The 15,119-nt window shown below is 44.0% G+C and overlaps 1 protein-coding gene across 1 annotated transcript in view; it reads right to left on the bottom strand.

The window, feature by feature from the left end:
* Positions 1-213: 213 nt before the first annotated feature.
* The window catches only part of MPZL1 (myelin protein zero like 1), a 61,333-nt gene continuing 46,427 nt past the window's right edge, over positions 214-15,119 (bottom strand). Inside the window, exons 4-6 of the mRNA XM_065887054.1 lie at positions 14,613-14,745; positions 12,027-12,129; positions 214-1,247 (exon numbers count right to left, since the gene is read on the bottom strand). Of these exons, the coding sequence (XP_065743126.1) occupies positions 1,146-1,247; positions 12,027-12,129; positions 14,613-14,745 (338 nt within the window). The 3' untranslated portion in view covers positions 214-1,145. The remainder of the gene's footprint in view (positions 1,248-12,026; positions 12,130-14,612; positions 14,746-15,119) is intronic.

Here is a 15,119-nt window from a genome sequence, read left to right as displayed (position 1 = left end):
CAAATTGTCTAGATTTCTCCTCATCTCACCGTTTATCAAAAGAACAAAGAAACAGAAACAGAAGAGATTCCCAACGTAGAAGTACTAACCTTGTTTGCTGATTTTAAAAATCTAGACCCTTTTTAGCCTCAAAGGCCTTGGAGGCGTCGTGAATCTATTCTAGAAGCCATGACTGACGCTGCCCCTACTGGAAGCATGACTGAAGCTTTATATAGAAGATTCTCTAGAAAGCACTCTGCGATACTGGAGACTGGCAATCTAATCATTCCATTTCTGCCTACTTAAAAGGAAATGAAACTCGGCTCCTTCAGGTGTATGGGGACTCTTATTACAAGTACGAAGGACTTCAGCAAAGAATGTAACACACCTTTTGCTCTCCCAATGGTACAGTACTCCTCAAGCCAGGCCTGGGTTCTCTACTTCAATTATATATTGATTATGGTATTGATCTAAAAGTACCTGGAAGGAAGTGACTTCCGGCACTGATCCTTTGCTCATCTTGCTGTGATGAATCCACAAATTGAGACAATATGCTTACAGGGTGTGATGTTACAGTCTACACAACACTGAAAGCTAAAAACTGCCCTGTATAATAGCAACAAAATCTCTCACACTGTCTCCGAGTGGCATAGCGAATGGATGCTTTCTAAAAACAACCGCCAAATAGGTGGTACACCCTGGGCTAAAGGCCACCCTGAACATGCTTCCATCATAGCATCTCCACTCTCCAAGTACAATAAACGCGAAGGCGGGTTAAGCCCTTACGTGAAAAGGCCATGTCTATTAGAATACTAAAAGATCTGCTACCCTCTCCATTAAGGCAAACCACATCTAAATGATGGTGACAGGAATGTGTCTAAATTTTCTCAACCGTAAATGACCCTGAAGGGAAGTACAAAAACAGACGATTTACGTATACGTAGAATCATACCATCTCTTCATCATGCAATACTGGCTCCTCACATCAGGAAGATTAAATAGAATATTTATACATATTCTTTATACACTTCTTTTTCTCCCTCTATGAATAAACATGTGCTTGTCCGTGTCCAGGTTTCCAAGGCCACACATGGTTATGAGCTACATTTTCTGCACAAGAGTCCAGTTTGGATTTGTTTCTTGCTCAGGATATGACTGGGGTCTTCTCAATTTTTCCGGATGTCTGCGTACACCACAGACTCTGACTTGTTAATCTTGTCGCTGTGATGTCCGCCAGAGTGGTCTAGCTGCGCATATATGACTGGGCCCTAGAGAAGAGAAGTAGAATTAGAGGTTTGGAAAAACTGGGGGCCCCATTAGGTGCAGGGACAGAAGCAATGATTGAAGGGAATATTGTTAGGGTTCCAGAGCAAAGAGTTCCCTCTTTTGAATGTCTTCAGGTACATATGTTCCTTCTTAGGAACTGTATGTCCAGGACTGACTTTATTTTTTTTCCTGGGATTGACTTTAAAACAAGATTGGGGGGCTTCCCTGGTGGCGTAGTGGTTGACAGTCCGTCTGCCGACGCGGGGGACACGGGTTCGTGCCCCGGTCCGGGAAGATCCCACATGCCGCGGAGCGGCTGGGCCCGTGAGCCATGGCTGCTGACCCTGTGCGTCTGGAGCCTGTGCTCGGCAGTGGGAGAGGCCACAACAGTAAGAGGCCCGCGTACCGCAAAAAAAAACAAAACAAGATTGGGTATAGGTAATTGTTCAAGCTGGTACATAGAGATTTATTACATTATTCTGTCTACTTCTGTATCTGTTTTAAAATTTCTATAACAATGTAATATTCCTTCCCAAGAGTTACCCTTGTCTTAATACCTGTCACAGAATTCCTCAACTCTTGTAATTGGGAGTCTCAGGACAAAGATGGGCACTTCTGTCAACCCGAGACCCACTGAAATCATGACTTTCAGAATGATACAAGAAACCAACATATTCAGTGCTACTCGAAAATACAATCAATTCGAACTGGTCACTTTATACAAACAGGTACTTAAAAAAAACTTCAAATATTCTTCCACGTACCTACTTATACTATAATTCTGTTAGTCTAATCTTATCATAACCAATAAAAATATTGCTTCTTTGATATCTAAGATCAGGTAACCATTTTTCCTGTTTTAAAATTTAAAATAACCCCCAAAGCCACAATCTGCAGAGCTATACGGAAAAGCCCTAAATGGACTAATAGAAGAGGTCCTCTTCTCACCCTTGGCAGTAAGGAAGAGAGCTGTCAGGGTCCCACCCGGGACAGCGAGGCAAAGTTGCCTGGGCCAGAGCGAGTCCTCCAACTCTTGGGGAAGGAGGGAAGGCCGAAGGTTCAAATATCAGACAGGTGGCTGTGCTTCACAGCCCTTAAAGTCCCTTCCAACCCAGAGATTCTAAAATTGTAAACAGCAACAACAAAATAGGCCTGTTTTACGGGTAAAGAAAAGGTAATATAACCCAAAGACGACTTCTCTCCCAATCCAGGGATTCTCTCTTTGAATAGTCTACTACTGTGCTCAAGCTTTCAACTTTGAAATCATAAGCTCAGTAGCCAAAAGTATGTGGTTTAAAATAAACATCCTTGAAACTGTTCTGTATGAATCTGTAATGGTGGATACATGACATATGCATTTGGTGAAACCCACAGAAATGTACAACACAAAGAGTGAACCTTAACATAAACCACGGACTTTAGTTAATAATGTTTTCTGTATTAATTCATCAACTGTAACAAATGTACCACAACAATGCAAGTTGTTAATAATCAGGGAAACTTCGGAGAGGAAGGAGTACATAGGACCTCTCTTTACTTTCTGTTAGATTTTTCTATAAACCTAACACTGCTCTAAGAAATAAAGTCTACTAATAAAAAGAAGAAAAAAATGGAAAAAAAACAAACATCCTCACTCCCATCTAGGAGTCCCACAACCTGCATCCTTTAGTGTGTAACGTGGGATCCTGTGGAGTTCAGGCCCCCCAACTTCTACAGAAGGCGTATTTTAAAACCCCCAAGCATTAGTTTCTTTATCTCTGAAATGGCACTAACAATAGTATTATACGTCCTAAGATGGTTGCGAGAATTAAATGAGATGATATCTACAAATAACTTGAGCGGCGTCTGGCAGCACTCAGTACACGTTAATCATTATTCTCATGAACATATTGTTATACAAATATACTTGAAAATATACCGAGGTTACCAGTCAAGTAAATCAAGCAGTCGAAGTCAGTGTGTTTGTCGTTAGTCAGTGTGTGACACTCTCATGCCTGTCACGGGTAACAACAGATCACGCTGTTAATACTGAATCAAACTGAAACCCTCTACATTCATCTCAAAAAGCGGCAAGTTAAATGTGATTCTACAAAATAAAAAGTTAAAGTTAACTATTTTCTACTTCCAGGAAAACAATGAAAAAAGTGTTTTCTAGTAAGTTAATGGATCCTCGGTAACAGCCATTTCCAACAGGACAGATCCTGAAATTAAATTACGTAACTTCCTAGACAATAAGACCTCATCCATTAGGAGGCTTAGGGTGTACTCATGGGGGAAGGAGTTTACACCGTGTGATAGATGGTTACAAATTCTTTCCCTTGTTGCATCTACACCCTTACAATATAATGCTGCAGCTCCTCCCACCAAGAGTCAGAACCTGCTTCTTAACCCCTTGAATCTGGGCTGGTCTTATCACTTGCTTTGACCCACAGAATGTGGCAGAAGTAACATGTGTTAAGTTCCACACCTAGACCTCAACAGGCCTTGCAGCTTCCACTGTCTCCTTGATCTTGGAACCCACAGAGCCACCACCACCATGTGAAGAAGCCCAAGCTACTGCTGGCTGATGGGAGACACACAGCCCAGTTGTCCTGTGCCTCTCTGGCCCGCCAACCGCCTGCCAATTGTCAGCCTATGAGTGAGACCCCTGCCGGCTGTCCAGCCAACTGCAGATGCACGAGCGAGCCAGCAGAGGTCAGCTGAACTGCCCTAGACCAGAAGACCTGCCCGACCAACCCACAGAAGTGGGAGCCAAATAACTGGTGGTGGTTCTAAGCCACTATCTTTTAAGGTGGTTTGTTACACAGCAATAGACAACTGATAGACTGTGCGAGTGGAAAAGAAAGAGCACAGAGAAAGCAACAAAGAAAAATAACAGAATAATCTCGGAATTGGTCAGTAAATGTTAAAACACCAGTAAGGTCTTTCACGTGAGACAGTATTGTCCTTCATGGCAAGGGAACGCAACGATTTGCTGAAAGTAACTGGGAAAACACTGAGGGATAAAAGGAACTCCTTCCTACTGATGGATTTAGTTTCTTCAAATTGCTTCCCACTATCTAATGTCCTCACTCCCCTTCCCCCTTAGAATGTAATAAGGCCCTCAGGTCAGGGGCTTTGTTAAATGCCTAGAACAGTCTTTGGCAGACTGCGGGTGTTGGATGAAGGGGCGGATGAAAGGATGGATCTAAAGGGATTCTCACCAGAACTGGAGCTCAGGAATCTGCTGATGAATCTAGCTCAATGTAACACAGCTTCTGAAGTTGAGTTCCGAGGTTGACTTGGCAGCTGTAGGTACCCTGGGTCTCTGCGGGACATGCCTCAGGACTTTGACACTTTGAGGGCCAAGAAGACCACTGAAGACTTCAGGAGGGGTCAGTGAACCAAGATCAACTTGGAAATGTACCTGCCATCGCTAAGATATTTTACTTTGGGGTGTTCGAGAGTTAAAACAGTATCGACGATAACACCTGCGTTAACCGAGCTATTTTTTTTTTTGTCTGCATTGAGTCTGTTGCTGCGCGCAGGCTTCCTCTAGTTGCAGCGAGCGGGGGTTACTCTTCGTTGCGGTGCGCGGGCTTCTCGTTGCTGTGGCTTCTCTTGTTGCTGAGCACGGGCTCTAGGTGCATGGGCTTCAGTAGTTGTGGCTCACAGGCTCAGTAGTTGTGGCACACGGGCTCAGCTGCTCCACGGCATGTGGGATCTTCCCAGACCAGGGCTCGAACCCGTGTCCCCAGCATTGGCAGGCGGATTCTTAACCACTGCGCCACCAGGGAAGTCCCTTAACGGAGCTGTTTTTTACTGTACATCTTGACACTCACCTTTCCCTCATCCTCCTTTTTTTTTGGCATTGCCGCAAAGTATTACCATAACCAAGTGAAAAATTGCCCTGTACATACGTATTTCCCCAACTACTTATTATACAAACAGTCTTTACTACTGAAAATGTCTCCAGAGACTTAACTGCTTGACACTAGGTCTATTCTTTTCGTTTCAGTTAGAGATGAAATTACCCCTGAACTCTACTTGCCTGAAATTTATCCCAATATAAAAACATACTGGTGAAGGTTGTGGGAAGAGGGTCCGGGAAAAGAGGGCTATGGAAGAGCAAGGAGACCTATCTCTGAACAGATATTAGCTTCTCGGAAGCTACTATGTCCTGAAGTACACGTTCCATGGTCTCTGCAGCCCTTTAGAACCTGAATCCGGTCCTTCAGGCACTAGGGGACTCGCACCTGACAAGCTAGCACGAGCATCCCTGAGAGGACATCTGTTTTTACCACATGCTCACCGACTGTTCACAGAACACGCTTTCAGTATTTATTTCACATCACCAAACACAGACGCGAAACGGATGTGTCTTGTGACATTCTTTGAGATAAATGAAACTGATTATCAAAACGAAGTTGAAAAGAACTGGACAGGCGGGGTAGAACAAATACACGTCTTAGAGCCACACCCAGATCGGGGCCTAATACCAGCTCTGCCACTAACTACTGACCTCGAGCAAGTGACGCAGCCTAACTAAGCCTCAGTTTCTTCACGTGTAAAATAGGGACAGTAAAAGAACCTGCCTCGTAGGGCTGTTGTGAGGACTAAATGAACGAATGCACGTGCTGTACTTCTGGAGACATCACATATCTGTAGCCTATAGTTGACAAATACATAACTGTTCCCTCACTGTCCTCCATAAATACTTGCCCCCCCCCCCTTTTTTTTTCCTGACTGTACCACACGGCATGCGAGATCTTAGTTCCCCAACCAGGGATCAAACCCATACCCCCTGCACTGGAGGCATGGAGTCCTAAGCACTGGACCGCCAGGGAATTCCCACTTGTCTTTTGTATACAAAGCATTAACCATTTCCAGAAAAGGATCTAGAAGACCAACTGTTCGTAAGATATATTCACAAAAATTATTTGAAACCAATGTCATTCAAAGCTAAACGTTACAAAGAAAGATTTGTACTTATCTTTTCCCTAATGCCAGAATACTCCAGACTCTAGGTAGCACCTGCCTAACACCCTTCCCAACTCAACTTCCCTCTCTGTTTGCGGGAAGAGCCCTAATTTGGTTCTGGTGTGCACCTTTCCTCCGCTCAGGTGAACGACCCCCCTCTCCCCTGCCCCCAGGGGTGAAGCCCATCTGTCCCCCTGCAGATGACTGGAAGGGGCGTCAGCGTGTGACCCGCTCTGCCAAGGGGACTAGGAAAAGTTTGCTGGGGAGCCCCAGGTAAAGAGTTTCCTCCATAATAAAAACCACCTGGGAGGAGATTCAGCGCTAGGAATTCAGCTCAGGTGCTTTTTCTCATGAGCTGCCTGAAACCATGACAGTCATTCTGAGGCTGAGGGAAGGAGCCTGAGAAAAAGACAATATGCAGAGGAGGAAGGAATAAAATGGAAAGAACCTGAGTCTTAATGACATTGCTGGGCCTCTTGTGAGTTAATAAACGTCTTACTGAAGGTACTTTTAGTCAAGTCTTCTGTTACTAGTCTTCCAATTATAACAAAAATAGTGGCCAAAGACAGATGAGTAATATAGTACACTTAATGCCCTGCCCGGCTATTATGTTGCATCTTTTGTAAATTTCCTTCCTGGAGCACTAGTATTCTTTCTCTTCTGATAAGATAAGTTTGAGTTATTGATTCATCCAAATAGTAATGACTAATGCTATTAGACTCCCAGATGATGCCTGCAGGTAGAAAATGGAAGGTTCTGATAATCAGGGAGCATGTCATGATAGAACCCTTGGCAGGAAGTCCCAAGGGGTAGTTTGCAAATATCCCTACCATGCACCCATTTCACAGATCTGATTGCAACATGTGGGCAGCAACTGCCTAAACCTCTCCTTATAAGGCACAGCGTACCATGGACTCTTACAATTAGCAATGGAAAAATGAGAAGCGGCTTAAAGATCAACTTGCCCCAACCCATCATTTCAAAGATAAGGGGGGCTTCCCTGGTGGCGCAGTGGTTGAGAGTCCGCCTGCCGATGCAGGGGACGCGGGTTCGTGCCCCGGTCCGGGAGGATCCCACGTGCCGCGGAGCGGCTGGGCCCGTGAGCCATGGCCGCTGGGCCTGCGCGTCCGGAGCCTGTGCTCCGCGGCGGGAGAGGCCACAGCATTGAGAGGCCCGCGTAACGCAAAAAAAAAAAAAAAAAAAAAAAAAAAAAAAAAAAAAAAAAAAAAAAAAAAAAAAAAAAAAAGATAAGGGAACAGATGTTGAAGTTAAATAATGCCCCACAAGTTAACACCATGAGCTGGACCCCAGCGTCAATACTAGTTTGTAACACATCAGTAACCCTTAAAACACTAGGATGTCTACCTAAATATGAAGATTTCCTCAAGGCTGTTTTGTCAGGATATACACATTAAAAATATCTCCGTATCATAGAAAAGCCTGAAAATGACCTGAGCAACCCAGGAGACTCTGAGGCTCTGGAGGGCAGGGACTGGGTGATACTCATGCCTGCATTTCCCACGTCCAGTTTACGCTCTAAGTGTGCTGAGCCCTCAGATGTGTGTGGAAGTGATCAAAGAGAACGTGCAATGGAATGACTGAATTTTCAAAACAACTGCTACCTTTGCCTGTGTGCAACCTACAGAAAGTACTTAATCTCATAAATTACCTGATAAGAGGAACATATCAGGTCAAGCCAGTTCTTCCTAAACCGTGAAACCTTTTCTGCCTCAGTTTGAACAACTGAAGATAGAGTATATCAAAAGGATCCTGGTAAGAACAACTTCCATAAAAACCTCCGGTGCTCTGACACAGAGGTGTTTCTGATACACATCCTGAGGACGGCGTGTGATGGCAAGTAAGAGCACACGCCAGCATCACCTAAGGCCCTGTAGCGCTTAGGAATTTTGTGGAGTATCTGAAGCAAATGTTTTAACCCCAGGATAGCAGCCCCTGTTCCAAGTTGACCATTGAATGCAAACCGAAATAAAGCAAAAATTGGAAGGTAAGTCTCCAGGGGAACCACGCAGTCCACTTCCAAGCCTTGTGTGGACCGACAAAGGCTTTATAAGTTCCAGAAACAGGTAAGGCAGAAAATGTCTTTAACAAGTTGTGTAACTGTAGAATAAAAGGTACAGTATGACTTGATGGAAAATAACCAGGTAAGACAAAGGGTGCTCCAGGTACATGTCACTGAACAGAAACCCTGATTTGCAACATGTTAGAGAAGAGGCCTTCAGGGGCCTGTACTGAGCGCAAAGGAAATAACCTAGGAATCAACCGTGAGACACGCCGCGGCTTTCCTCTCAAAGCTGGCCTGGTGTCATACTGCAAATGCTGAAAAATGATAATATAGATTGACACAGTGCTTGAACCGCTTCTCACTAGCCTCCGGAAAATGCCGCAGAGTCAGGCCTGGGCAGAACCCTGGGGGTTTACTCACAGGAGAGCTGAGCCCATCTCTGACTCAGGGACAGCAGTCACAGCAGGGTGGGGTCTTGGTGCTGAAAACAGGGCGGGCAAATCCACTTACTGAACAGGGAGGCCTCCTCTCTCCTTCCTCTGCTCCATTCCCAAGCATGGAATCAGAGGATTTCTTTCTGGAGAAATCGACTAACCCAAGAGAAAAGACCTTAGCAACTGATACTTAGGGGTCCCCCAGTGAAAGCCAGCCAGCACTTTATACAAACAGTGAAGCCTACTACCCAGTAAGCTCTGTCTCTGCACAAAGAGCTCGTGATCAGATCTGAGTGCCTTCAATATGAACAGATAACCAAGGATCGCTGGGCATTTGAGGAAAGCTTTTAAATTGAAAGACAAAAATTATAAAAGAAAAAAGGGAATTCAAAAGAAACAGCAAAATCCAGTAACAGAAGAAAACATTTTTTAAAAATCACGGAACAGAAGAAAAAATGATATGCTCAGAGAGATAAGACAATGCATCCATGAAAAGTATGGGTTATCTGAACCAGAGAATAAGCAATGGCTCTTGAAAATTAATAAAAAGATAGCAGAAATTAAATATTTAATAAAAGTTGGAAGATAAAGTTACAAATTTTCTAGAAGAAACTGCAAAACAGAAAAAATTAAAACGAAAGGGGCTTCCCTGGTGGCACAGTGGTGGAGAGTCCACTTGCCGATGCAGGGGACACAGGTTCGTGTCCCGGTCCGGGAAGATCCCACATGCCGCAGAGCGGCTGGGCCCGTGAGCCATGGCCGCTGAGCCTGCGCGTATGGAGCCTGTGTCCCGCAACGGGAGAGGCCACAACAGTGAGAGGCCCGCGTACAGCAAAAAAAAAAAAAGAAAACGAAAGGACTGCTCTAGATGATCTAATTGCTAACAGGAATTTCCAAAAGAGAGGATAGAAAATGGAAGGAGGAAATTTTCCAAAGAATAATGGAAGACAATACTCTAAAACTGAACAGCAGAGTTTTCAGACTGAAAGAGCCCACTGAGTAGCCAGTACAACGAACAAAAAAGGCCCACAATTTTATAAAATTTCAAAGCATGAGGGATAAAGAAGATTCTAAGAGAAGGGGAATAAAACTGGTCCCACCCGAAGGAGGAGGAATCAGAACTGCATCAACTTCTTAGCATTGGGAGCTACAAAAATCAGCAATGCCTCAATATGCTGAAGGAAAATGATTTCCAACCTGGAATCCTACCCAACCAGATGATCAGTCAAGCTTGAGGGAGGAGAATAAAAACAATTTTAGACCTGCTAAAAACAAATGTATTATCTTACAGTTTTGGAGGTCAAAAGTCTGAAATGTGATTCACTGGGCTAAATCAAGGTATCAGCAGGGCTGCATTCCTTCTAGGGGCTCTAGGGAGAATCTGCTTCCTTGCTTTTTCCAGCTTATGGAAGCTGCCTGCATTCCTTGGCTTGTGACCCCTTCCTTCATCTTCAAAGCCAGTAGAATAGCATCTTCAAATCTCTGGCTCTCACCCTCCTGCCTTCCTCTTATAAGAACCTTTATGGGGCTTCCCTGGTGGCGCAGTGGTTGAGAGTCCGCCTGCCGATGCAGGGGACGCGGGTTCGTGCCCGGGTCCGGGAAGATCCCACATGCCGCGGAGCGGCTGGGCCCGTGAGCCATGGCCGCTGAGCCTGCGCGTCTGGAGCCTGTGCTCTGCAGCGGGAGAGGCCACAGCAGTGAGAGGCCCGCATACCGCAAAAAAAAAAAAAAAAAAAAAAAAAAAAGAACCCTTATGATTACATTCGGCCCACATGGATAATCCAGGAAAATCTCCCCATCTCAAGATCTGTAATCACAGCTGCAAAGTCCCTTTTGACAGGTAAGGTAACATATCCCATAGGTCCCAGGGGTTAGGATGTGGGCATCTTTTGGAGGTCATTATTCTGCGTAGCTACCATACGAAGCCTCAAAATTTGTATCTGCTGTGCATCCTTTCTCAAGAAGATTAAGGAGGCCTCCCCAAACTCTGATGTCCGCCCCCTCAATTCAGTGAGACAGGTGAGCTGTTTCTGTTTTCCCCTCAGCACTATAGCCCGGAAAATGCCTTGAGGAGTAAGCTGGGACTATCCCAGGGCTCTCCTGATCTGTTTCCCTTCTCTTAGGAACCACGGTGCTGCACAACCTGTTTTCCAATGTCCAAAGTCCATTGTTTCTTTTTTTTTCCTCCCAGTTTGTTTTCAACGGGAGAACAACGCCCATGGCACTTCAAGGACAGAAGAAAAAGTTTCCAAGGCTTCTTTAGGTATTATGCCTACCTGTAACTCTAACGCCTTTATTCACAACCCTATTCCCATTCACAATCCAAATTAGTGAACTGAGGTATACTACATAATCCGAGAGAGAGACAGTCGGAGAGACAAACAGAATGAGAGAGATGGACAGACAGATTAGGAACAAGTAAGGAGCCTGATGTTGTGAAAGACAATGCCTAGAAATCTAGGTTCTCGCCCCAATTCTGTTGCTAACTGGGTCTGGGCTTTTAGTAATTTAACATCGCAATGCCTCAGTTTCCTCACCACGTAGGACAACTGTGAACTAAGACTGTGGAATACTTCTTCCACAAAACACTGTTACTTTACTTCCTCTTAAATCCACCCGCCCCACTACACCCTCAGTCCCGCCTCCTCAGGGCAAAGTTATAACTGGCCACATTCCTTCTAACGCTTTCTACCCCAGAAGACCAGAATTGGGACTAAGCGCTGGAATTTCTGCCATTTATAGTTACGCCAGCATGGCCAAAACACAATATTACCCTCAATGCCAGATTCCATGCTAAATTCCAAATGAAAGTTATTTCTTCTCCGTACTTTCTACAAGAAGCAGAAACTAAAGCCTTTCCTTGTTCATCGAGCCTACTGATTATTCAGATAAATGTTTACTTTCAGTTTCTCCTAAAACTGAATTTTTTCAATTGAGGAGAAATCAATTTCTCCTAAAGAATTCATACAAAATAACTTTTCTGTTCTATTACCAACACCAAAATCAACTTTTTCCTGTGAATTCCATGGCTTATAGAACACCTCAGTATAGAATCTAGTTCACTAGCTTTATTTCTTTGAGCAACGAAGGAAGAAGTATTTACATCTGACAAAGTCATTTCCTAATTTTGCTTGGGCCAATCTGTTAGTGGTGGTTTGGTGGAAACCTTTACTCAAGTCAGATTCTTCCCTACATACCTTCTTGTGGTCCTCCGAAACCAGCCCTTACGTTCCCCTCTGTTTCCCTTGCTCTCTCTCTTTCTGTCCGTTTCTCACAGCTCAGTGTTCTTTCCCACACCCCACAATGTGACAGAGCACCAAACTGCAGAGCATGGCATGGTGGGCGGAACCGCAATCAGCCATTACCTGGTGAGATCCAGAAGGTAGGCTCTTTACTAGACCCTCTGTGTCGGAGGGGGACTTCCGTGGAGCCTGCTTAACCGGTGACACATTCTCTGATGTATTGCAGCTGATGAGTTGGCAATTTGGAGAATGTAAAAAAAAAAAAAAAAAAAAAAAAAAGGAATTAAAATAAATGGAAACAAAAAATATAGAAATGCAAGTGATGACAAAATGAAGTAGAAGATGTATAAAAACAAAACTCAACAAAACAATGAGTATCAAAACAATCACGTATCTTGAAACTATTTTTTTATCCCTGACACTAATTCTTCCAAGTCAGTGAAGCTACTCCAGGGGAGGTACAAGAATCCAATGTGGTGCAATCTCTTTGCCCCAGTTTATAACAATGATATCTGCTGGATGGGATTCTGGCTACAATGTACATTTATCCTTTTGCTTCTTTGGCTTTTTCCCCTACCATAAATCCTCCTTTGGGATACAGGTTTAAAGGAGCAAGCTATACCTTCTTGATAGCAATTCGCTTTTGTGATCATCAAAGGCAAACCTCTTCTGAATGTGCTTCCAAAATGACAGATACTGATCCAGGCTCATAGTCTTGGCTTATCTCATTCCTTCCATCCCCTAGGTCCCCACAGTTTGTTTCCCCATCAATTCCGCAACCAAACCAAAGAAAATCCAGGAAGTCATGGATGATAAGAAACTGTGGAATGCCACATCACACGGCCTGAGCTTTTTCAGGGGCGTCGGGGTCTTCAACAGCAAGCCCTATCTCATAAATAAACCAGGGAAAGTGAATGCCAGGAGGTAACTCATTAGGGATTCCCTAATGGGATGTGTCTTCAGCAGAGCTTCAATCCCTTATAACGTACTTTTAAAAAATCTTAGGAGTGTGGAGAGAATCACATTTAAAGTGTCGTTACTGAGACCAAAGCATACAAAGCATTCTGCAAACTGTGCCTTCTCTGAACCGGGAGGCTATATGACACAAACCAAAATGGTTTGAGTATTGTAACACAAAGAGTCTAACTCAGTAATGATACAATTCAAGTATAAAAAAACTGAAACACACACACACACACAAAGGCATTTTACATGAAGAACATATATGTTCAGATGACCATAAAACCTGACAACCCAATTTCATTGGGATGGTACACTGAACGTGTTTCTAACACAGACACGTGACATATTTGTGGACAAACCATGATAGCTGTTGGGTTAGCTCAGAGCTGGCTAGTTAGTTGTCAACAAGGGAGATGGGCTGAATACATACACATGAATATTAACAGCAACGGCCAATGTGATTAGTTACCATGTGTCTAGTGGGAGTGGAAGAGGAGACCCAGCCCTGTTATAGTCCCAATGTGTCGTCTATGTCAGCTTTTCTTAAGAAGTGGAAGATAGGCAGGATCTGATCCCGGCACACCAAGGTAGAAAAGGCAGGGGAGGGGGAAAAAAAAACCAAAGTAAGAAGAATAGCAGCATTCACGATGCCATGCAGAGTTCTAAGGCACACTTTTCTGTGCCTTTATTAACCCAAAAAGCGTGAACTGCAGAGACTGGCGTGTCACCACCCTGGATTAGTTTCATGTCGAAAACCAATGCTTCGGTTACATTTCATCATAAACCACTCACCATGCAAGGGGGCAGGTACAGTCAGCAGAATAGAAACATTCCAAGCAAATGACATCTGAATTTGAACACTTAAAACTCCTTAAAACACAGCACTCCTAAAAAGTAGAGCGGCACAGCCCAAAGCGAGAGGTCCCCACCGTCCACCAGCCAGGGAGTCCAGGGCATGCAACCCTCAACCACAGTCCCTTCCGTGCACCGGGGACGCAGCTCGTGCTACATCAGCTGAAACCCAGCCTCACTCTCAGTCTTACCACACGAGTTCTACCAAGCTTATACAGGCTAGCTTTCCAGCTGGAGTGGCAAAAAGAGAGGGTCCTTCAATTAGACACACACCCTATGCTCAAACGTGTTCTCTCTGAGAAGCCGCAAACAAAACGAAAGTCTACTTTTCTTTATTGCTGGTATATTTTGCTGTTCAACTCTTGTTAACCCAGCTTGGATGAGTCCAGCCATGCATTCGAGAATGGTCAAAGCAATAAACCTTACCAAACTACAAACAGGAAAAGCCCTGCACCATCACATCAGGTGGGGGTCACTTATCAGCATACTCCTCTTATTATTATTATGTTTACCTAACTGAAAAGAAGAACCTTATGAGATTATTACCTAGAGATCAAGTTAAACTCATATTAGGTAAGTGATATCTGTGGCTTAATAATGCTAATTTCAGAGTGGATGATCCTGAAACACAGAGCACAGACTACTGAGCAGTCCATTTCACCAAACCTAAGAAAGAAACTGAAACAGGGATTAGTGTCATAGTCTACGTTTAACAGCAGGCCATTGATTTCTGCTTGCCCGTGTCAGAACATCTTCTAAGAAGATGGCTCGGTTCCGACATGAAAGCTAACAGTAGCTACTTCCTCACCATTCTTTTCCCATAAAGCATACAGAAGTTTTCATAAACTCTGATTCCTTCCCTCCACCCTTCCCCCCAAAAGCAGAGCTGCTTACCCGGTGTAATCCCGTTTCGAGTTTTTCCTTCTATAGAGGACAGCCAGAATCATGGTGACAAGCAGAGTGAGACCTAGGACCACAGCAGTAACTATACCCACCACCACCCAAACCGGAAACGCAGGCAAAATCTCTAGAGAGAAAGAACAAAACAGGTTTAAGGTACATTGCGACAGAAGAAATGGAATTGTATTAAGTTAATAAACAAGTGTCTTCCTTTAGCAATTACCATACCCTATTTTATTATCCAAATTATGAGATCCTAGTACCTAACTGATGACATAGGAACATTAGCTGATAAAGAATGAGCTTTAGAACTAAAAACATTTCTATATACATAATCCCTCTCAGTGCTCTAAAATCAAAGAAAAGCTGGGGATGTGAATTTACCTCAATCTATTCTCCAACAAAGCAGACTTTGTCTTGAAATGAGAGAGCAGAACCTGCATTTCCTACTTATTCTCCAAAAAAGGTGAAGAAATAGCTATGCTGTTTCTGCCAATGTTA

This window comes from Phocoena phocoena, chromosome 1 (genome assembly GCF_963924675.1).
Source record: "Phocoena phocoena chromosome 1, mPhoPho1.1, whole genome shotgun sequence".
NCBI lineage: Eukaryota > Metazoa > Chordata > Mammalia > Artiodactyla > Phocoenidae > Phocoena > Phocoena phocoena.
Note: the sequence above shows the minus strand (reverse complement) of the source record. Positions and strands in the feature narration are given on the sequence as shown.